This window comes from Aspergillus bombycis, assembly GCF_001792695.1.
Source record: "Aspergillus bombycis strain NRRL26010 chromosome Unknown contig00078, whole genome shotgun sequence".
In the NCBI taxonomy this organism is placed as follows: Eukaryota; Fungi; Ascomycota; class Eurotiomycetes; order Eurotiales; family Aspergillaceae; genus Aspergillus; species Aspergillus bombycis.
Genome location: NW_019170080.1, coordinates 41652 through 56882, shown reverse-complemented (window position 1 = coordinate 56882; position 15231 = coordinate 41652). Strand labels below are relative to the sequence as shown.

Below are 15231 nucleotides of genomic sequence, written 5' to 3'. Positions count from 1 at the left end.
TATTCTGTCTGGCTTTTGATTTCTGCGAATGGTCTCGTCTTATATAGATGAACTTGGCTTGTTTTCTCGAACTTTGTAGTATGCAATTGTACGTAGATCTTATCTACGAACGCTGAAAGGTAAAGGTAAAAAAAAAAAAAAAAAAAAGAAAAAAGAGCCACAGTCCGGTCTAGCGTAAACAACATGCTCTAATATCATGGAAATCTAAGTTCAATCCCAACGAAACATTGGCATGAAAGACAAATGACAAGTAGGAAGCCATTATCCTAGTCATGCAAAAAGGACAGGCCCACCCAATATACAATCCGAAGCCAGAGTTTATATATGTATGTATATCGCCAAGGCCCCGTATATAGTACAGATCAAGAACTCTTGTGGTCTGATAAATGTAACTCTCTAAACAAGAACGTATAGTGCACACATCTGCCAAGAGACACATTAGTTAAGTAATAGAGAAGTTATAGGTGGTGTACTCACACAAGCGAGACCGAAGATCATCGACAGCCAGAAGAAAATATTCTATTGAATAGGTTAAACATGCCCATTTCTCTCTCTTAATCATTTCTTCTTTTTTTCTGGTCCGGTAGGGGATTTTTGCTTACTCTAAGGGTCGTCTTGCCCCGGAAGTACTTGGATTGCTGGACGGCCACTATAGGCAATTGGAGCATCATAGCGACGAATCCGTAGCCACGGAGTTTCTTGGTAATACAGCTCATCACTAACTCGTGGGCAATAGAGCTCACAAGGAAGGTGATGAACATGGCGACGGACTGGGAAAAGCGGGCCTTGGAGGGGAAATAGACATGCCGTCGGAGGAAGTGATGAACTGGGATATTCCACTCGCGCGAGAATTCGAGCCTGAGCGAAAATGTCAGTTGGTTGGATCCAGTAGGGATTATGTATCAAATTTGTACACGTACCAATCGCATGAGTTCCACCAGTCCGAGTAGAAGTGACGATCGGCGAAACAGGTGATCTCCGCAAATGCACCCAGCACATATTCGAATATAACCAGGAACACGAGTAAGAACGTGATCATAAAGGGGAACATAAGCATATTGATTGTTTCCGCGAGGATCAAGGCTTTGTCCACTGCACTCTGTTTCAAATGCAACTGGGTATTGGCCTCGCTCAAGACTGGGAGAATGAACTCTTCACTTGTAAGGGTCAACAGGAATATACACCCAAAGACGGCACACGTTTTCAGGCCGATCTCTGCCCATGATCGCTCCTTGCTGCGAGGATATTCCAACTCGTAGCAGAGGGTAGGGCAGAAAGTGAAATCGACGTAGTTGGGGAGTGTAAGGTTCTGCGGATATGTGACATGGCCTAGCGGCGAGGTCAACTCGGTCGCCAAATCCTCACGGAGCTCTTGGATTGATTCCGATCGTGAACGGCTACTATGCCGCTGCGTCGGCGGCCGACGGGGTGCCGGGTCAGGATACCGGTCCACAGCTGCATCTATTGACACTGACCCAGGGTTATCAAGTGCGGACAAGCGGCGCTCGGTCTCGCTGAGATGCCCATTGTAGAATGCATAAGAGTGTATCTTCATCAAAAAGGTTAAGGTATGCAGAGTAAAGAATACCTGCGCTGTCCAAGTCCAGCGCAACATAAATGGCCAACTGATTGTTTGATTAGCTCTTAAACTCAAGCGCAATTGAGAAATCGACTCACTTGATCCACAGGACTAGCCAAGCCGCTTCAAAAATGCTTTGTACTACCATGCCCCCTCTTCCCCATCGCAGCCATCCACTACTGTTCCTGTAAAGGTGATGGAGCGGCAAGACTGCGGCACTACTCACCACCATGGCGAGATCGCTGAATCCCATTGCCCAGACATTTGCTGTTAGGAGACTCCATACTCTCACCCGTAGCGGGGAACCGGTGTCCTTTACATTCCGAAGCGCGGTAGTGGCCACCATGATAAATAACCCAATCCAAAACAGTGTGAAGAAGCCGCGGAAGTTATGATAGTCGCTCTTCGGGTCGAAGTGAGATACGCGGGGGATATAATCAATGGTATAGAACAGTCGATTCCGGGCTCTAGCCTGCTTTCTGGCGTGCGATATTGACTGGATAGATGGGGGGGCATCTTCGGCGATAGGGGTTGAACGTCCACTAGCATGCAGCTGTTAGACTCGAGGGAAATGGTAGTGGGCCCAACGGTCTTGCTTACCTCGAGTCAAGAGAACTTTTCTCCAAGGAGAAATTGGTAGAATCGTCAAGTTTTTTCAAGATGGCCCGTGACCGTAACAGCGGGGAGCCATTGCTCTGTGATACTGCAGAAGACATCCTCGCGGAGTCAGGAGTGCTAGATGTCATGGACACTTTCTTCACATTGGTTCCGTGGAACTAGCAGAAGCGCTCTAGAACAGAAGGTCCAGTCTAACTAAATATAAAATCTCTCAAGGTTTCGGTGACCAGATGGAAAGGATTGTCTTGAAGGACACTTGTGCATCCAGGAGAAGGTGGATCCTTCGTCAATAATAGTTGTCGACAAGGCAGAATGATTGCGCAGGGACCAATTTTTAAAAGGGAGACGATGGTCGGTGTCGCGGATCAACCGGGCATCGGACCGCGACGAGTGTTTCCTATACCATTGGCATCCAACATTTGCAGCGAATTATGCAGAGAACAAGGCAAATTGAATGGAGATTATGGGGGGCCATAGAGCCTCTGAGTAAGAAAAGTTATTTCTGTACGGAGTAACTGGGAAGCTCTCACGTCATGCCGTCCACCTGATCCCGGACCTCGGAACCGCGGTACCGCCGAAGTACGTACCTTATAGGGCGGTGCGGACGGGATAACGATACGAATACGATACGGAGTACATTCATTATTGATGGCCTGCAGTTTCAGGCCATCAAGATATCCATTCCTCGGATCACGTGGGGAAGCCCACGAGGGGCCCTAGACTCAAAGGGGGGAGCGCCAAGACGGACAAGTCGCAAAGGACGGGCGAGGCTCAACCTACCGACGCCGTTACTGCTACTATTATTGTTTAGACGCTTTTCATCTGGCCTTGGAGTTGCGTGGACTGGTTTCTTCGCATTACTTTCTTCTTCCCCGTTCCTTCTTTTGTCCCCCTTTAATTCATATCCCTTCTTGATACCCCGTTGGGGGTCCCTGTGGCCGCCATGACATCCCGTAAGTCGTGTCCATTGCTAATGGAAACCCCCCACACTGGCATCCCCTTTCCTGGCAACTTAGTTGCTAACAATTCTTTCTCCGCCGCCCAAAATTTATAGTCAAGCAATTCATTCGAAATGTACGTTCTGCAAAGACAATCGCCGATGAACGGGCGGTGATTCAAAAAGAGAGCGCGGCCATTCGTGCGTCGTTCAGAGAAGAGAGCCATGATTCGGGCATACGGTCAGCCATCTACGCATTCATCACCTGAACCGACATCTCATACCCATTGACAGGAGAAACAATGTTGCCAAATTACTTTATCTTTTCACCCTCGGTGAGCGGACGCACTTCGGTCAGATCGAATGCCTGAAACTGCTGGCGTCCCACCGCTTCGCAGACAAGCGATTGGGATACCTGGGTACTATGCTGTTGCTAGATGAGAATCAAGAAGTATTGACGCTGGTAACAAACTCGCTAAAGAAGTAAGTTACAACTGTAATGGATAATGCGCTTTATGGATCTTTCCCACTAATATAACACAGTGATCTTAACCATTCCAACCAATATATTGTCGGGCTTGCCCTTTGCGCCCTGGGAAATATCGCCTCCGTCGAGATGTCAAGAGATCTGTTCCCGGAAGTCGAATCTCTTCTTTCTACCGCAAATCCATATATCAGGAGAAAGGCGGCTTTGTGTGCTATGCGGGTATGTCGTAAGGTGCCAGACCTGCAGGAGCATTTCTTAGAGAAGGCCAAGACCCTCTTGTCGGACAGGAACCATGGCGTTTTGCTATGCGGCTTGACTTTGGTAATAGACATGTGCGAAGCGGAGGAGGCCGAGGAAGGACAGGAAGGCGTGATCGAGATGTTCCGACCTCTGGCTGGTGGCCTCGTACGTGCTCTAAAGGGTTTGACAACTTCCGGATACGCCCCGGAACATGACGTTTCTGGAATCACAGATCCCTTCCTTCAGGTTAAGATCTTACGTCTTCTTCGAGTTCTAGGAAGAGGAGATGCGGCAACAAGCGAACTGATTAACGACATTCTAGCCCAGGTGGCTACCAATACTGATTCGACAAAGAACGTCGGCAACGCTATCCTCTACGAGGCCGTCCTCACCATCCTTGACATTGAGGCTGACTCGGGTCTAAGAGTTCTGGGCGTCAACATCCTCGGAAAGTTCCTCACCAATAAGGACAACAACATTCGTTACGTTGCTCTTAACACGCTGAACAAGGTTGTCGCGATCGAGCCCAACGCTGTGCAGAGACATCGTAACACCATCCTGGAGTGTCTCCGCGATCCCGACATCAGTATCAGAAGACGAGCCCTTGACCTTAGCTTCATGTTGATCAATGAAAGCAACGTCCGTGTCATCATCAGGGAGCTTCTTGCTTTCTTAGAAGTCGCGGATAACGAGTTCAAGCCTGCTATGACTAGTCAGATCGGCATTGCTGCCGATCGCTTTGCGCCGAACAAACGTTGGCATGTCGACACGATCCTCCGAGTTCTGAAATTGGCTGGTGCCTATGTCAAAGAGCAGATTTTATCTTCCTTTGTGCGTCTCATTGCTACTACACCGGAATTGCAAACCTACTCCGTGCAAAAGCTCTACATGTCGCTGAAAGAAGATATCTCACAAGAGGGTCTTACTCTTGCTGCAACTTGGGTCATTGGAGAGTACGGCGATAACCTTCTTGAAGGCGGTCAGTACGAGGAAGAGGAGCTGGTCAAGGAGGTCAAGGAAAGTGACCTCGTTGATCTATTCAACAATATTCTCAACAGTACATATGCGACACAAACGGTGGTCGAATACATTACCACTGCTTCGATGAAGCTTACCGTGCGCATGTCGGATCCAGCTCAGGTAGAACGCCTCCGCCGCTTCCTGAATAGCCGGACCGCCGACTTGAGCGTGGAAATTCAACAACGAGCTGTCGAGTACACTAATCTTTTCGGCTACGACCAGATTCGTCGGGGTGTTCTTGAACGGATGCCACCTCCCGAGATTCGTGAAGAACAGAGGGTCCTGGGTGCTCCGGCAAAGAAACGCCAGAGCAAAATCCTCAAGGACAAGACTAAGAAGGCCGTCAAACCGGCCGAGCAGGATATGCTTCTCGACCTCATGGGCGGTGATGCTCCCGCGACCAGCCCAACTGGCAACGGATCCCAGAATACAGCCGACCTACTGGCAGATATTCTCGGCGGTGACTCAGGGCTCTCATCCCCTGCTCCCCAGCCGACGCAGAAGCCAGCGCAGTCCAACACAGCTGCCATCATGGATCTGTTTGGCTCCAATGGAAACACCCCGTCGACCCGTCCAGCTGAGCCGGCATCTTCGTCTATGGACCTCCTTGGAGGCCTTGGATCCGCCGCGCCTGCGGCTTCCACCCCTCCCCCCTCGGCACCCACTGCCCCTGCCCATGCGGCATTCAATAAGAACGATCTGTCTCTGACTTTACAGGTCCAGCGGGGCAGCGGCAGCAATGCACAAATCCAGGCTCGTTTCCGAAACTCCTCGAACTTCACTAGTTTCTCCGGTGTTGGATTGCAGGCTGCGGTACCCAAGAGCCAACGGCTTCAACTCAGCGCAATCAACAAGCCTGATCTCGAGGCTGGGGAGGAAGGTATTCAACTGCTGAAGGTCGCCTCTCTAAACGGAGTAAGTGATCAGTTCTGTCCCGCCTCTCGATATACTAACAGTACCCAAGGCTCTCCCACCCAAACTTCGCCTCCGTCTGCGTATCACATACTCCAAGGACGGATCAGATCCCGTGACAGACCAGGTCGACTGGTCCGAGCCGTAAGCCGATCGATCTTCATAGAAAGGACGGCTCCCCCACACCTTGCCCCGTCAAAAGACATCGATTGCCAAGCCAACGCCCTACCTTAATTATATCACACCCCCTTTCCCATTTCACCCCGTTACCTAGATGGTTATTTACCTTTTTGAATGAAAGTGCTCTCCAATCGCATGGAGAAAAACGAAACCTCTTTAGAGAATAAGCTAGGGGCCCCTATACGTATGTGCTCAAATGAGCGAGGATGATGGAAAACCGTCATTCATACCTTGTTGATTTCCCGTCATCTTTATCACCAATTTTTCTCCGTTGCTCGGTTCCGTTCTATTTTCGTGTAAATGCTTGTTTGTGGGTGAAAATCAGGTGAAGAATTGATAATTGTATGTATTTACATTCGGTTATGATAGGGATAGATTCAATTGATTCTTAACCAACAGTATACAAACAGTTAGTGACTTTGTTGGGGGCATGCTTGTGGGTTAGCTTATTCTACGTAATATATAAATGCGGGGTATGAGATATACTACAGTACATGCTTATCCAAGTGTGTTCAGTCTGGATTAACCTTACAAATCTAACTTATACGATAATAAGAAAATCAAAACAGATACAGTCTATGAATAACCAATTTGAGAGCAAGCGTCCATGCGAATGAAACAATTGATATGCTATGTGCCAGTTCCCAAACTTTCAAATCCTCCCAACCTGATTCATCAATCATGATCGTCAATCATCATTTACTCCGATATTTCCCTGGATAAATAAAATGAATGATTGATACTCATCACAGTGTCCCATCCGTACGCCGATATGATTTAATAATAAAAAATGATTGTAGTAATAGCAAAACAAGAAATGTGGATCGTGGTCATAAACGAACATATATATGCCTGCGGTTCAGTGGATCAGAGCCTAGCCCGTTTCTGGGCGTGAAGGCACGATGATGATATCTTCTAATGTGCGAAGAACAGAAATATGTCGGCAGTCATGCCCTATAGGTTATTGTTGGATATCATTGGGCATTTCTGATATCAACTGCGATTGAGCCGCCTAAATGCTAGTACAAGGCTCTGGGCCACTGAAAGACAGACGAAGAATTGAGAATGAATGTACCAAGTGTTGTGCGCCAATGAATATCTTAGAATGAGTTACTGTCGTTATTATGGGTTCGTTAAGTGTAGGTGGACTGGCGTCTTCCGACAGGTGGGGGGTGGTAGCTGTCGTAGTGATGATGGCGAGAATATTTGTCCGGCCCGACTTCGCGGGCATATTTAAACTCCTTCTCCTTGTTACGGCTGTAGTCAACTTCGCCAAACAATTGTCTGCTGGACGATTGCCTAGAGGTCTCTGGTCGGGCCTGTTCGTAACGCTTGGACGGCTCTGCAGTGTAAGCGTAAGTACTACTTCGAACCGGTTTCGGTGGGGCGCGCGGCAGACGGTCTTGAGGCGGTAAGTATGTTCTGGAGTGTCTCGGAGACGGGTGTGGTTGTGACGGCATGCTTGGTTCTACCAAAATGGTCTCGGGCTCGTTGACAAGCTTGTCGCTAAAAACCTTATAACGAGTCGACATCTTGGGAGGGCTCTCCCCGGCCGCCATTTCTGGAGTACCCGGACTTGAGTACCCTGAATCCGACTTATCCACGCCTCTCACCTTCGCAGTACGCGATGGTGGGTCAGAATACACCATGCCTAAGAGTACCGGATCCGAGCGACTACTGCCTTCCCGTTTAGATCGGGAATAAGAAGCAGTCGCGGATCGTGAGGGCTGGAGGGAAGGCCGGATAGATGAAGGGACTTTCATCCCTGAAGAAGTGGTGGCGGTTGGCATGGACGGGACCTTGGCTTCATAACTGCGGGATGGATGATCGTAAGACTCGAGCTCCTCATATGAGCCGTGGCGGGAGGTATCAGGTCGCACACTTTCCTTGGAACGTTTTGACCTACCGGCGCGCCGGGAGGAGGAAGACTCTGGATCCGCCGATTCGTAGCCCCGACGTTGATTCGGGGAGCGAGAAGAACGTTGTCTAGATTCACGCTCCACAGGGAGCGTCCCTTTGGAGCGGCGAATGTAGTTTTCGGCTGTGGAATATTGCTTCTCGTGTTTATCCCATTCGTCAGAGTAATCCTCCTCATACCGTCGATCGGAGCGGCGCGAAGACTCCACTGGTTTGGTCTTCCGAGATGACGATTCCCGACTCCGGGTCGACGGACGCTTTACGCGTACCCAAACGGATGACGCGCTTGAGTCAGATGCATCGTCTTCGGACCCGACGTAGGAAGCATACATCTTCTCGTAAGCTTCCCGTCGCCGTTCCTTGGTACGGTACTTGGCTCGGTCCGTGTGGGTCGTTTTGGTGCTGCTGCGCGCCGTATCTTTCGATGGGCGGGGAGAGCTGACAGGAACGCTCTTAGTCTTCTTCTTTTCCTCCGATGCTCTCGTCCGTTGTCGCATCCCAAACTCATCGTTTTTGCGGGGCGTCGACCGCGATTCCCTTGTAAACAGGACGTCATCGTACACCTCGGCCGGCGTTCTCTCTTCATAGATGCGTCCATCCCGATACTCGCGGACCGTGCTCCCCCGTTGAGCGTAGGACGTCGAACCGCCCGCAGTTGCGTTACGCGCCGCCATTTCCCGTCGGAGTTCATTGATGCGAACTTTCTGGTCATACTTTTGCCTCTCTGTGGGATCTGAGAGGATCTCGAAGGCCTTCTGGACTTTCTGGAACATCTCCGATGAGTTATTCCCAACCTTATCTGGATGATGCTTGAAGGCAAGCTCCCGACGGGCGGTTTTGAGGTCCGCTAGGGTCGCATCTTTCTGGACGCCTAAAACAGCATATGGATCGAACTCTGGTGTGGACGACATGATTTGGACGATTCAATGAAGGCATAAATTGATCATTCAAACTTATCTCGTAGGAAAGGGGTATAGATAAATGATGGTTGAATTGAAGAGGGGGTGTATGTGCGGGGTGAAATCGAAATCGGAGTTAATGCGTATGTGAGTTAATATACGTTTAGCGTTGCTGGTCGGTGGCGTTGCACACCAAGTCTGGGCATAAATGGGAGGTGCCTGGGAAAACAGAAGTGTGTGGGCTGAATGAATGAATGAATAGAAGTGACGTGGGTTGCTTGTGATAATCAGTTCATCGTCAATATTGACTATGACCAATTCATCGAGAATGCCCGCGAAGCCAAGAGAAGTTGATTAGCAGATCATAGGTAAGACCACAACCATGCAATGTGACAGTTTGATGATAGAAGACACAGTAAGGGGGGGGGGGAGATTCAGGAAGAAAACGGAGAGAGGGAGCGGAACAAGTAAGTACTAAGTAATGAAGTACTGGCCGTCAGCCCAGGAACCAAGAGGCAAAGATGGGACTGGCAATTCCCAGGCACAGCGATTGGATTGTTGTTTGGTTGCAAGGTAAACTTTCACCAAGATCGGTAACGTACGGTACCAACAGACGGGTTCCACCGTATCAGAGTCTTTGGTTTTCCCTTGCGGGAGAGGCAAGCCGAGGGGCAAATAGGGAAAAATCCAGGATAATTAGAAATAATAATCGAAATATAATAAAATAAAATAAAATAGAAAAATCAAGGTAAAAAAAAAATTAACCCTCCCAAGGCTCAGGCCCAAGGACACTGCGCCACGATACTCTAAAAGTAGAACAGCGTTAGAAGATAGAAGCAACAAGAAGGGAATAGTAGTTCAAATAGATGCAATGAGATGAACTGGCACCACGTTGAGTCAGGGCTGAGTGATAATGAGCGATAATGATGGAGAAAATTGCATCGAAAGTCACGGGGTGATGCTCAATGATGCCACCCAACGTCAATCCCACCTGTTGTACGGTAGTACTCGACCTGATGTCGGCCGGTATATCTCTCTGTATGGCTGTTTCGGGCCACAATGGGGAGAAAAGGCAGTAATCAATCGACTTGTTCCTCACTCGGTACTTCTTTTCTTTTTTCTCTTTTTCTGGATTTCTTTTCTTTTAGCGGTTTTTCTTTCAGAATATTCTCCTCCCTGCGTCAGGTATGATGTTCACAGTTGGGTTCCGCAGTAGCGGTGAATGGGATGAATTGGTAGGCGGAGCAACAGAAGGTAATATTATGGAGACTCCTTTTCCCACGACACGTTTTAAGACCCGCTTGCGTTTGAGATGTGAGGCAATTGGGGTCAAAGAGAGTAGAAGGATTGCACTCGTGATGTTGGTCAATCGCAAGAAGAAAAAGGATCCAAGAATAATAGTAATAAGAATAATAATAATACCAAGAAGAAATATCGAATGCAACAACAATGGGAATGGTCAATGGCCGGTAGTAGTTATAAAGAGCGGTCAATAGACAATTGTTCTATAGAATCAATCAATGATTCTGAATCTATCTCAAGGAAGCGATGAATAGTACGGTTTCACAAGTGAACAATTCATGGAATTGGATCGATCTGAAGATCAAACACCTCATGGAGAGGAGTGGTTATCGTCGTAGAGCTGAGATGCGGACCTGATGGCGATACAAATACCCAGTGGAAAAACTCTCAGAATGTCCACCTCCGGATAAAGTAATCTCATAGGAGGGTCGAGAGGCTTCAAGTGTAATACTGTTTGACTAAATTTCACCTATCACCCTTTTCGGAAGCACTACACCCAGGTCATCGCGTTTGATCCATCATACATCCTTGCATTCTCACTCGCCCCGAGAGAAAGCAGGGCTTACTCTTTGTCTGGTTCAGGAGTGTGAGAGTCACGACCCCTTCCATTCTTAGTTCCCAAGCCACACTGGGGTTAGTGCCTCCCGCGAAGAACATGTGTCTGCAGGACAGAAAGGAATTCCTGACCTTCTCTTCTGATCATTGAATTTGCCGAAACCGTTCGACTGATGGCAGATGAGCACGGTCGTCCTCCTGTCACCCGTCCGGTCTACCCACCCGTATTTGATTAGACCTATGCTTCTCGATTTTCCACGGATCAACGGTGGATTCTCATCCCATACGCACTAATCAAATAATCCAACAACCTCTGCGTCGCTTCTCGATGGATCAATCCTGGATCATTCTGACTCTGACCACCAACTCGGGGCCGACCAGTGAAAAAAAAAAGAAAAGAAAAGAAAAGAAAAGAAAAGGTGGTTTATTGGCAACGACAACGAGAAAACCCCGCACTAAAGGCGACTCCAGTCAGTGACGCTGACTCGTTGTGACTTACACCTTAGTTGCATTTGGGTCCAGGGATGGACACACCACTTCGCTTTCAAATCTCTTTTCCTATAGGCTGCGGTGCCCCCATTTCTGTTGCCTTCACCGGGAGGGGAATACTGTCCAATTATCGTACATCGTTTCCATGCAACTCCATCCGGTCCGCCTCACCAGGGATCATGGATCATGCTGCGGCTTCTGCAGTTGCGAATTGGCTCAGGGTCATTTCTCTGCTTTCCCCTTTTCATCATTCCCTACAGCTTGCATGTCAACCGATGTGGAGAACGTTCACTTCATGGCGCTGAAGGTTTTCTCGGCTCTATGCAGCGTTGCCCACCCCCTTCTCTCCCCAGACAACGCTGTGCTGTGTACGTACATACTTCGTGCCTGGAGGGGTATCCACGGTTGTAGCCACACGATCCGAACCCAGGCTCGCGTGAAACCGTCCCATGGGTCAAGCCCGGCAGGTTCCGCAGCGAAGAAATGGTACATCACGTAACTGATATGACTGATAAATCTACAGAGTAGGTACAGCCGTATTGATCTTTACCTCCGGAGAGAGAGAATACGATGCTAGAGTGCAAGCAAGCAAGCGCCCCGTACTCGGCGGCTATGTTGTCACAAGATTTTACCTCTATCACAAAGCTCCAGCGGCAAAGGCATCGCACCGTGTCAAATGTCGATCTATCACTTTGTTTTACCAATGGCGAGACCAACCGAAGCCAACCAACCAACTAAGCGGTTATGGTAATGTAGCTATTATTCATCACTCGATCTCTGGGATGCTTCCGCCAATCTGACTATCCGGTAACTGTCAGACTACCTTTACTTCCCGGTCCATGATTATGACACAGGCCGCCAAAGCCTTGCGAAAGAGATCCTTCTCGAAATGCGTAATTGGGCCCCTGGCTGCAGTCATCTGCACATGGAGCCTGTTGCACAGAGCGTCCAACCAGCTCAGCCGCTCTTCATGCAATGATTGTCCCGACATTAGGCTCGTTTCTGCTTCATGTTCCCGAGCGAGCGCATCCAATGATGACCCTAGGTTTCCTGGGCCTTCAGACGGTGTAGATCCCCCAAGCTCTCTGATGGAAGTACCTAACATAAGAATGATGCTGAAACCTTATCCAGAGTAAACCTGCTAGATTGTAGCTTCCATTTCGAGGAATCATTGGTCATCTATTCTTCACGCTTGGAACAGTGCAGGAGATTAAGCAGCGGGTCGTTGTTCCGATGCACAATTGATCTGTCTTCCACTCACCGACCGCCCACCATCCATTCCTGATGACCGAGTCTGGCCTGAAGCGTCGTGTTGGACAGTGCTGGTGATCCGGGTGATCGGCGTACCTGACTGGCTTACGTTATCGGATACATAACCTGATGTGGGGGGTGGAGAATGTTCGTTTTCATCGTGCCTCGTGGGAGTGTGATGGTGAGTTTCATGCGATCACCATCACCCTGATCGGTATCAATACTGTCACCGTACCAATGATGTTGGTCGGAACTAGTACCAAGGACATTTTGGATCTTATCAAGATAACCAGTCGGCGGCTAGAGATCGACTCCACTGGCCCCATTTCACTAATGGTCTTGTGAACAACGGAAATATTCAGGGTTAACGCGCCAAAGCGCCAGGTGGCGCCCCATGTAACTGTACTGAGTACGCCCATTCCATGGTATCAGTTACCGTATGGTGTGACTAAGAATTTGGGACAACACCCCTCTTTAGTTACCTTCATCCAGCCCAAACGACCCATTCAGTGAGAACAAGGTCCCTCGACGATGGTACATGGGAATTATTACCTCAGGAAAACATCTGTGACAAGGCTAAAGTTATTCCTCCCTGATCGAGGAGTCAAGTTTCGTCTACAACGAACAAAGAACAGGTCTACTGGGCAATGCATCCCTGCTGGTTAACAACCCCTCACTAAGTCGGATGCGATCCAGCGCAGAGTACGGAGTAGGATTAAGGTAGTCAAGGATCCCACGTTTATACTAACCATCCAAAAAGTTGATATCCAGCTCCTAGCCATGGTTCGATCCTGGATTACACATCCTGTGGCTGATTTAGTCACGACCATCACTTCTTGACCGGAGAAATGCCTCGAGTGCAGATGACTCGGTTATTTGCCTCTCTCCGGAAGTTGCTCTTCTTTGTTTATCTTGTGCTACATTGTCGAGGTGTTGGATGTAAGGTTATTTCGCGCAGAGGTTGGAAGCTAAGCTGTGGCGAATGATTTCAGTGGCTATGCTTTGTCCTCTTCATTTTATTGTTCTAGTTCTAGTTCTAGTTCTTTTTATTTATTTATTTATTGATTGATTGATTGATTTTCATTTCTTAGAAAAAGAAATGTTGGCACCTAGGGAGTCAGTCTCGGTTTAGGTACATACCTCAGTGACGATATGGCACAGGGAAGGGTGAGACTCCAGCCAACTTAATGCACCAGTTGCATACCCGTGCCTATGCCCATGTAACAGTACCCTCCATGATGTAATACACAAAAACAAACAACCTCCCATTACACTATCAGGCAGGAAAGTAATTGCACAGGAAAGAATAGTTCGCCATTTGTTCCAAGGCAGCCGTGCATGCTACCCCGATCCAAAGGGCGAACCATACGTCAAGGATAGGTCAAAGCTCAAGCTATCTGCTACCAGACGGACAGCACTAGGAAGCCAATCGCTGCGTTGTCTCGAATGAGTTTGAAGAATCGATACAGAGGGACAGGTTTCAGAACCTTTGCCGATGGCGCGCGGTCAGTGGGTACTAGATGCATTCATTTGGACTGGGCGATGTATCTCGCAGTGGTTGGCATGTCCACGGGATTTATTCTCGCCATACAGGGAGCTCCAAGTCCACAACTATGGGAGGATTGAATTGCTTCCCTCCGCGATGAGGCCAGCTCGTTGCCATGATCGCCGCGTTGACGACGCAGGTTTCTCGTCGGCGCGAACGATCGTTCGGTGGGTCATTTGGGCATTCGTCTGGTCTTGATAGAGGATATGACGTTGTGGAATCCTCAACTTCATCAGCAGATGGGAGGATCAGGATATTCTGCGCTGGAGGGAAAAGCGCACCCTGATTCTTCTTCGCTTCGTTGAAGAAGAATTCGTCATTCTCCAGTTGCTGCGCTTTCCTGCCCGTTAGGTCGATCAAACTTTGCTTCTTACTTCTCGGTTCAGGCAACGCCCCACGAATAACCTGCTCTGGCCTTGTCGACGGCGACAGTGACCATCGTACTCGCTCATAGCCTCGCGACTCGTGGACATGGCCACAGATCGCCAGGGAAGGGCGGACTCGACCCAGCGCCTGACGCAGGGCCTCGCACCCAACGGAACCACCGGTCGCTCGGCGGTCGCAATGGGAACGAGGCGGCGTGTGCGTAACAACGAGATCGGTGTCCAATGGGATGCGGCTCCAGAGGGCAACGGCGTCGACGGATTCGTATCCCCATGCCCAGGTCCCGGGTGATTGGGAGAAGGGCGATCCGAATACTTTAAAGATGGTGTTTGGGCCGTTGGGCCGGGTCAAGCGGACTAGTGCTGACTGGTGCCTGAGGAACACAATCGAAGACGATGCAGTTATGACTTCGATGCATTTCTGGGGATCTTCTAGGCGCTGATTGTGGAATTCGGGGCCGTGTTTGGCGTAGAAGTTTGGGTCTAGTGTAATGTCGTGATTTCCTGTGAGTTTAACCTGATTTAGTAATTTCGTAGCAAGGCTGAGTTCTTTTAAAGGGGAAAAAAAAAGGTGGTGGTAAATATAGCCTGTGCAGGGCTGAGGCTTGCGTCTGGGGCAGTCGGACTAACCGCAGATGACTATTTTGACCTCGAAATCAGCCGCGGCCACCCAGTCGATGGTTTTGCGCAGCTCGGTTATGCTCCCTTGGTTTGTTAGGTCGCCTGCGTGGATGAGGACGTCGCCGGCTGGAAGTTTGAAGCCGGCTTCAGCTGGGGTGTAGCCGTGGGTATCAGAGACACAGACAAAGCGCGTCTTGCGACGCATGTTTCCATTGTTGAATGAGAAGCAGTGAGCAAAAACACTTTGCTAATTGACAAAGGATTACCATGGGACCCACAGGCAATGCTTGAATTG

At 49.1% G+C, this 15231-nt stretch overlaps 4 protein-coding genes across 4 annotated transcripts; 1 reads left to right on the top strand and 3 right to left on the bottom strand.

Annotated features, from left to right (window-relative positions):
- Nucleotides 1–396: 396 nt before the first annotated feature.
- On the bottom strand, nt 397–2295 carry ABOM_009287 (putative sterol o-acyltransferase (APE2); the record flags this gene model as incomplete). Its single annotated transcript, XM_022536415.1, has 6 exons — nt 397–423; nt 478–519; nt 603–858; nt 921–1625; nt 1678–2121; nt 2180–2295. The coding sequence occupies 6 exons, from the start codon at nt 2293–2295 to the stop codon at nt 397–399; spliced, it is 1590 nt and encodes a 529-aa protein (XP_022386751.1).
- Nucleotides 2296–3140: 845 nt separating this feature from the next.
- Nucleotides 3141–5941, top strand: ABOM_009286 (AP-1 complex subunit gamma; the record flags this gene model as incomplete). Its single annotated transcript, XM_022536414.1, has 5 exons — nt 3141–3150; nt 3252–3375; nt 3429–3617; nt 3678–5796; nt 5846–5941. The coding sequence occupies 5 exons, from the start codon at nt 3141–3143 to the stop codon at nt 5939–5941; spliced, it is 2538 nt and encodes an 845-aa protein (XP_022386733.1).
- A 1165-nt stretch (nt 5942–7106) lies between these two features.
- Nucleotides 7107–8801, bottom strand: ABOM_009285 (J domain-containing protein; the record flags this gene model as incomplete). The annotated part of the gene is made up of 1 exon (XM_022536413.1): nt 7107–8801. One exon carries the CDS (start codon nt 8799–8801, stop codon nt 7107–7109), a length of 1695 nt encoding a protein of 564 aa, XP_022386739.1.
- Nucleotides 8802–13962: 5161 nt separating this feature from the next.
- On the bottom strand, nt 13963–15141 carry ABOM_009284 (metallophosphatase domain-containing protein; the record flags this gene model as incomplete). The annotated part of the gene is made up of 2 exons (XM_022536412.1): nt 13963–14819; nt 14946–15141. The coding sequence occupies 2 exons, from the start codon at nt 15139–15141 to the stop codon at nt 13963–13965; spliced, it is 1053 nt and encodes a 350-aa protein (XP_022386734.1).
- Nucleotides 15142–15231: the final 90 nt, after the last annotated feature.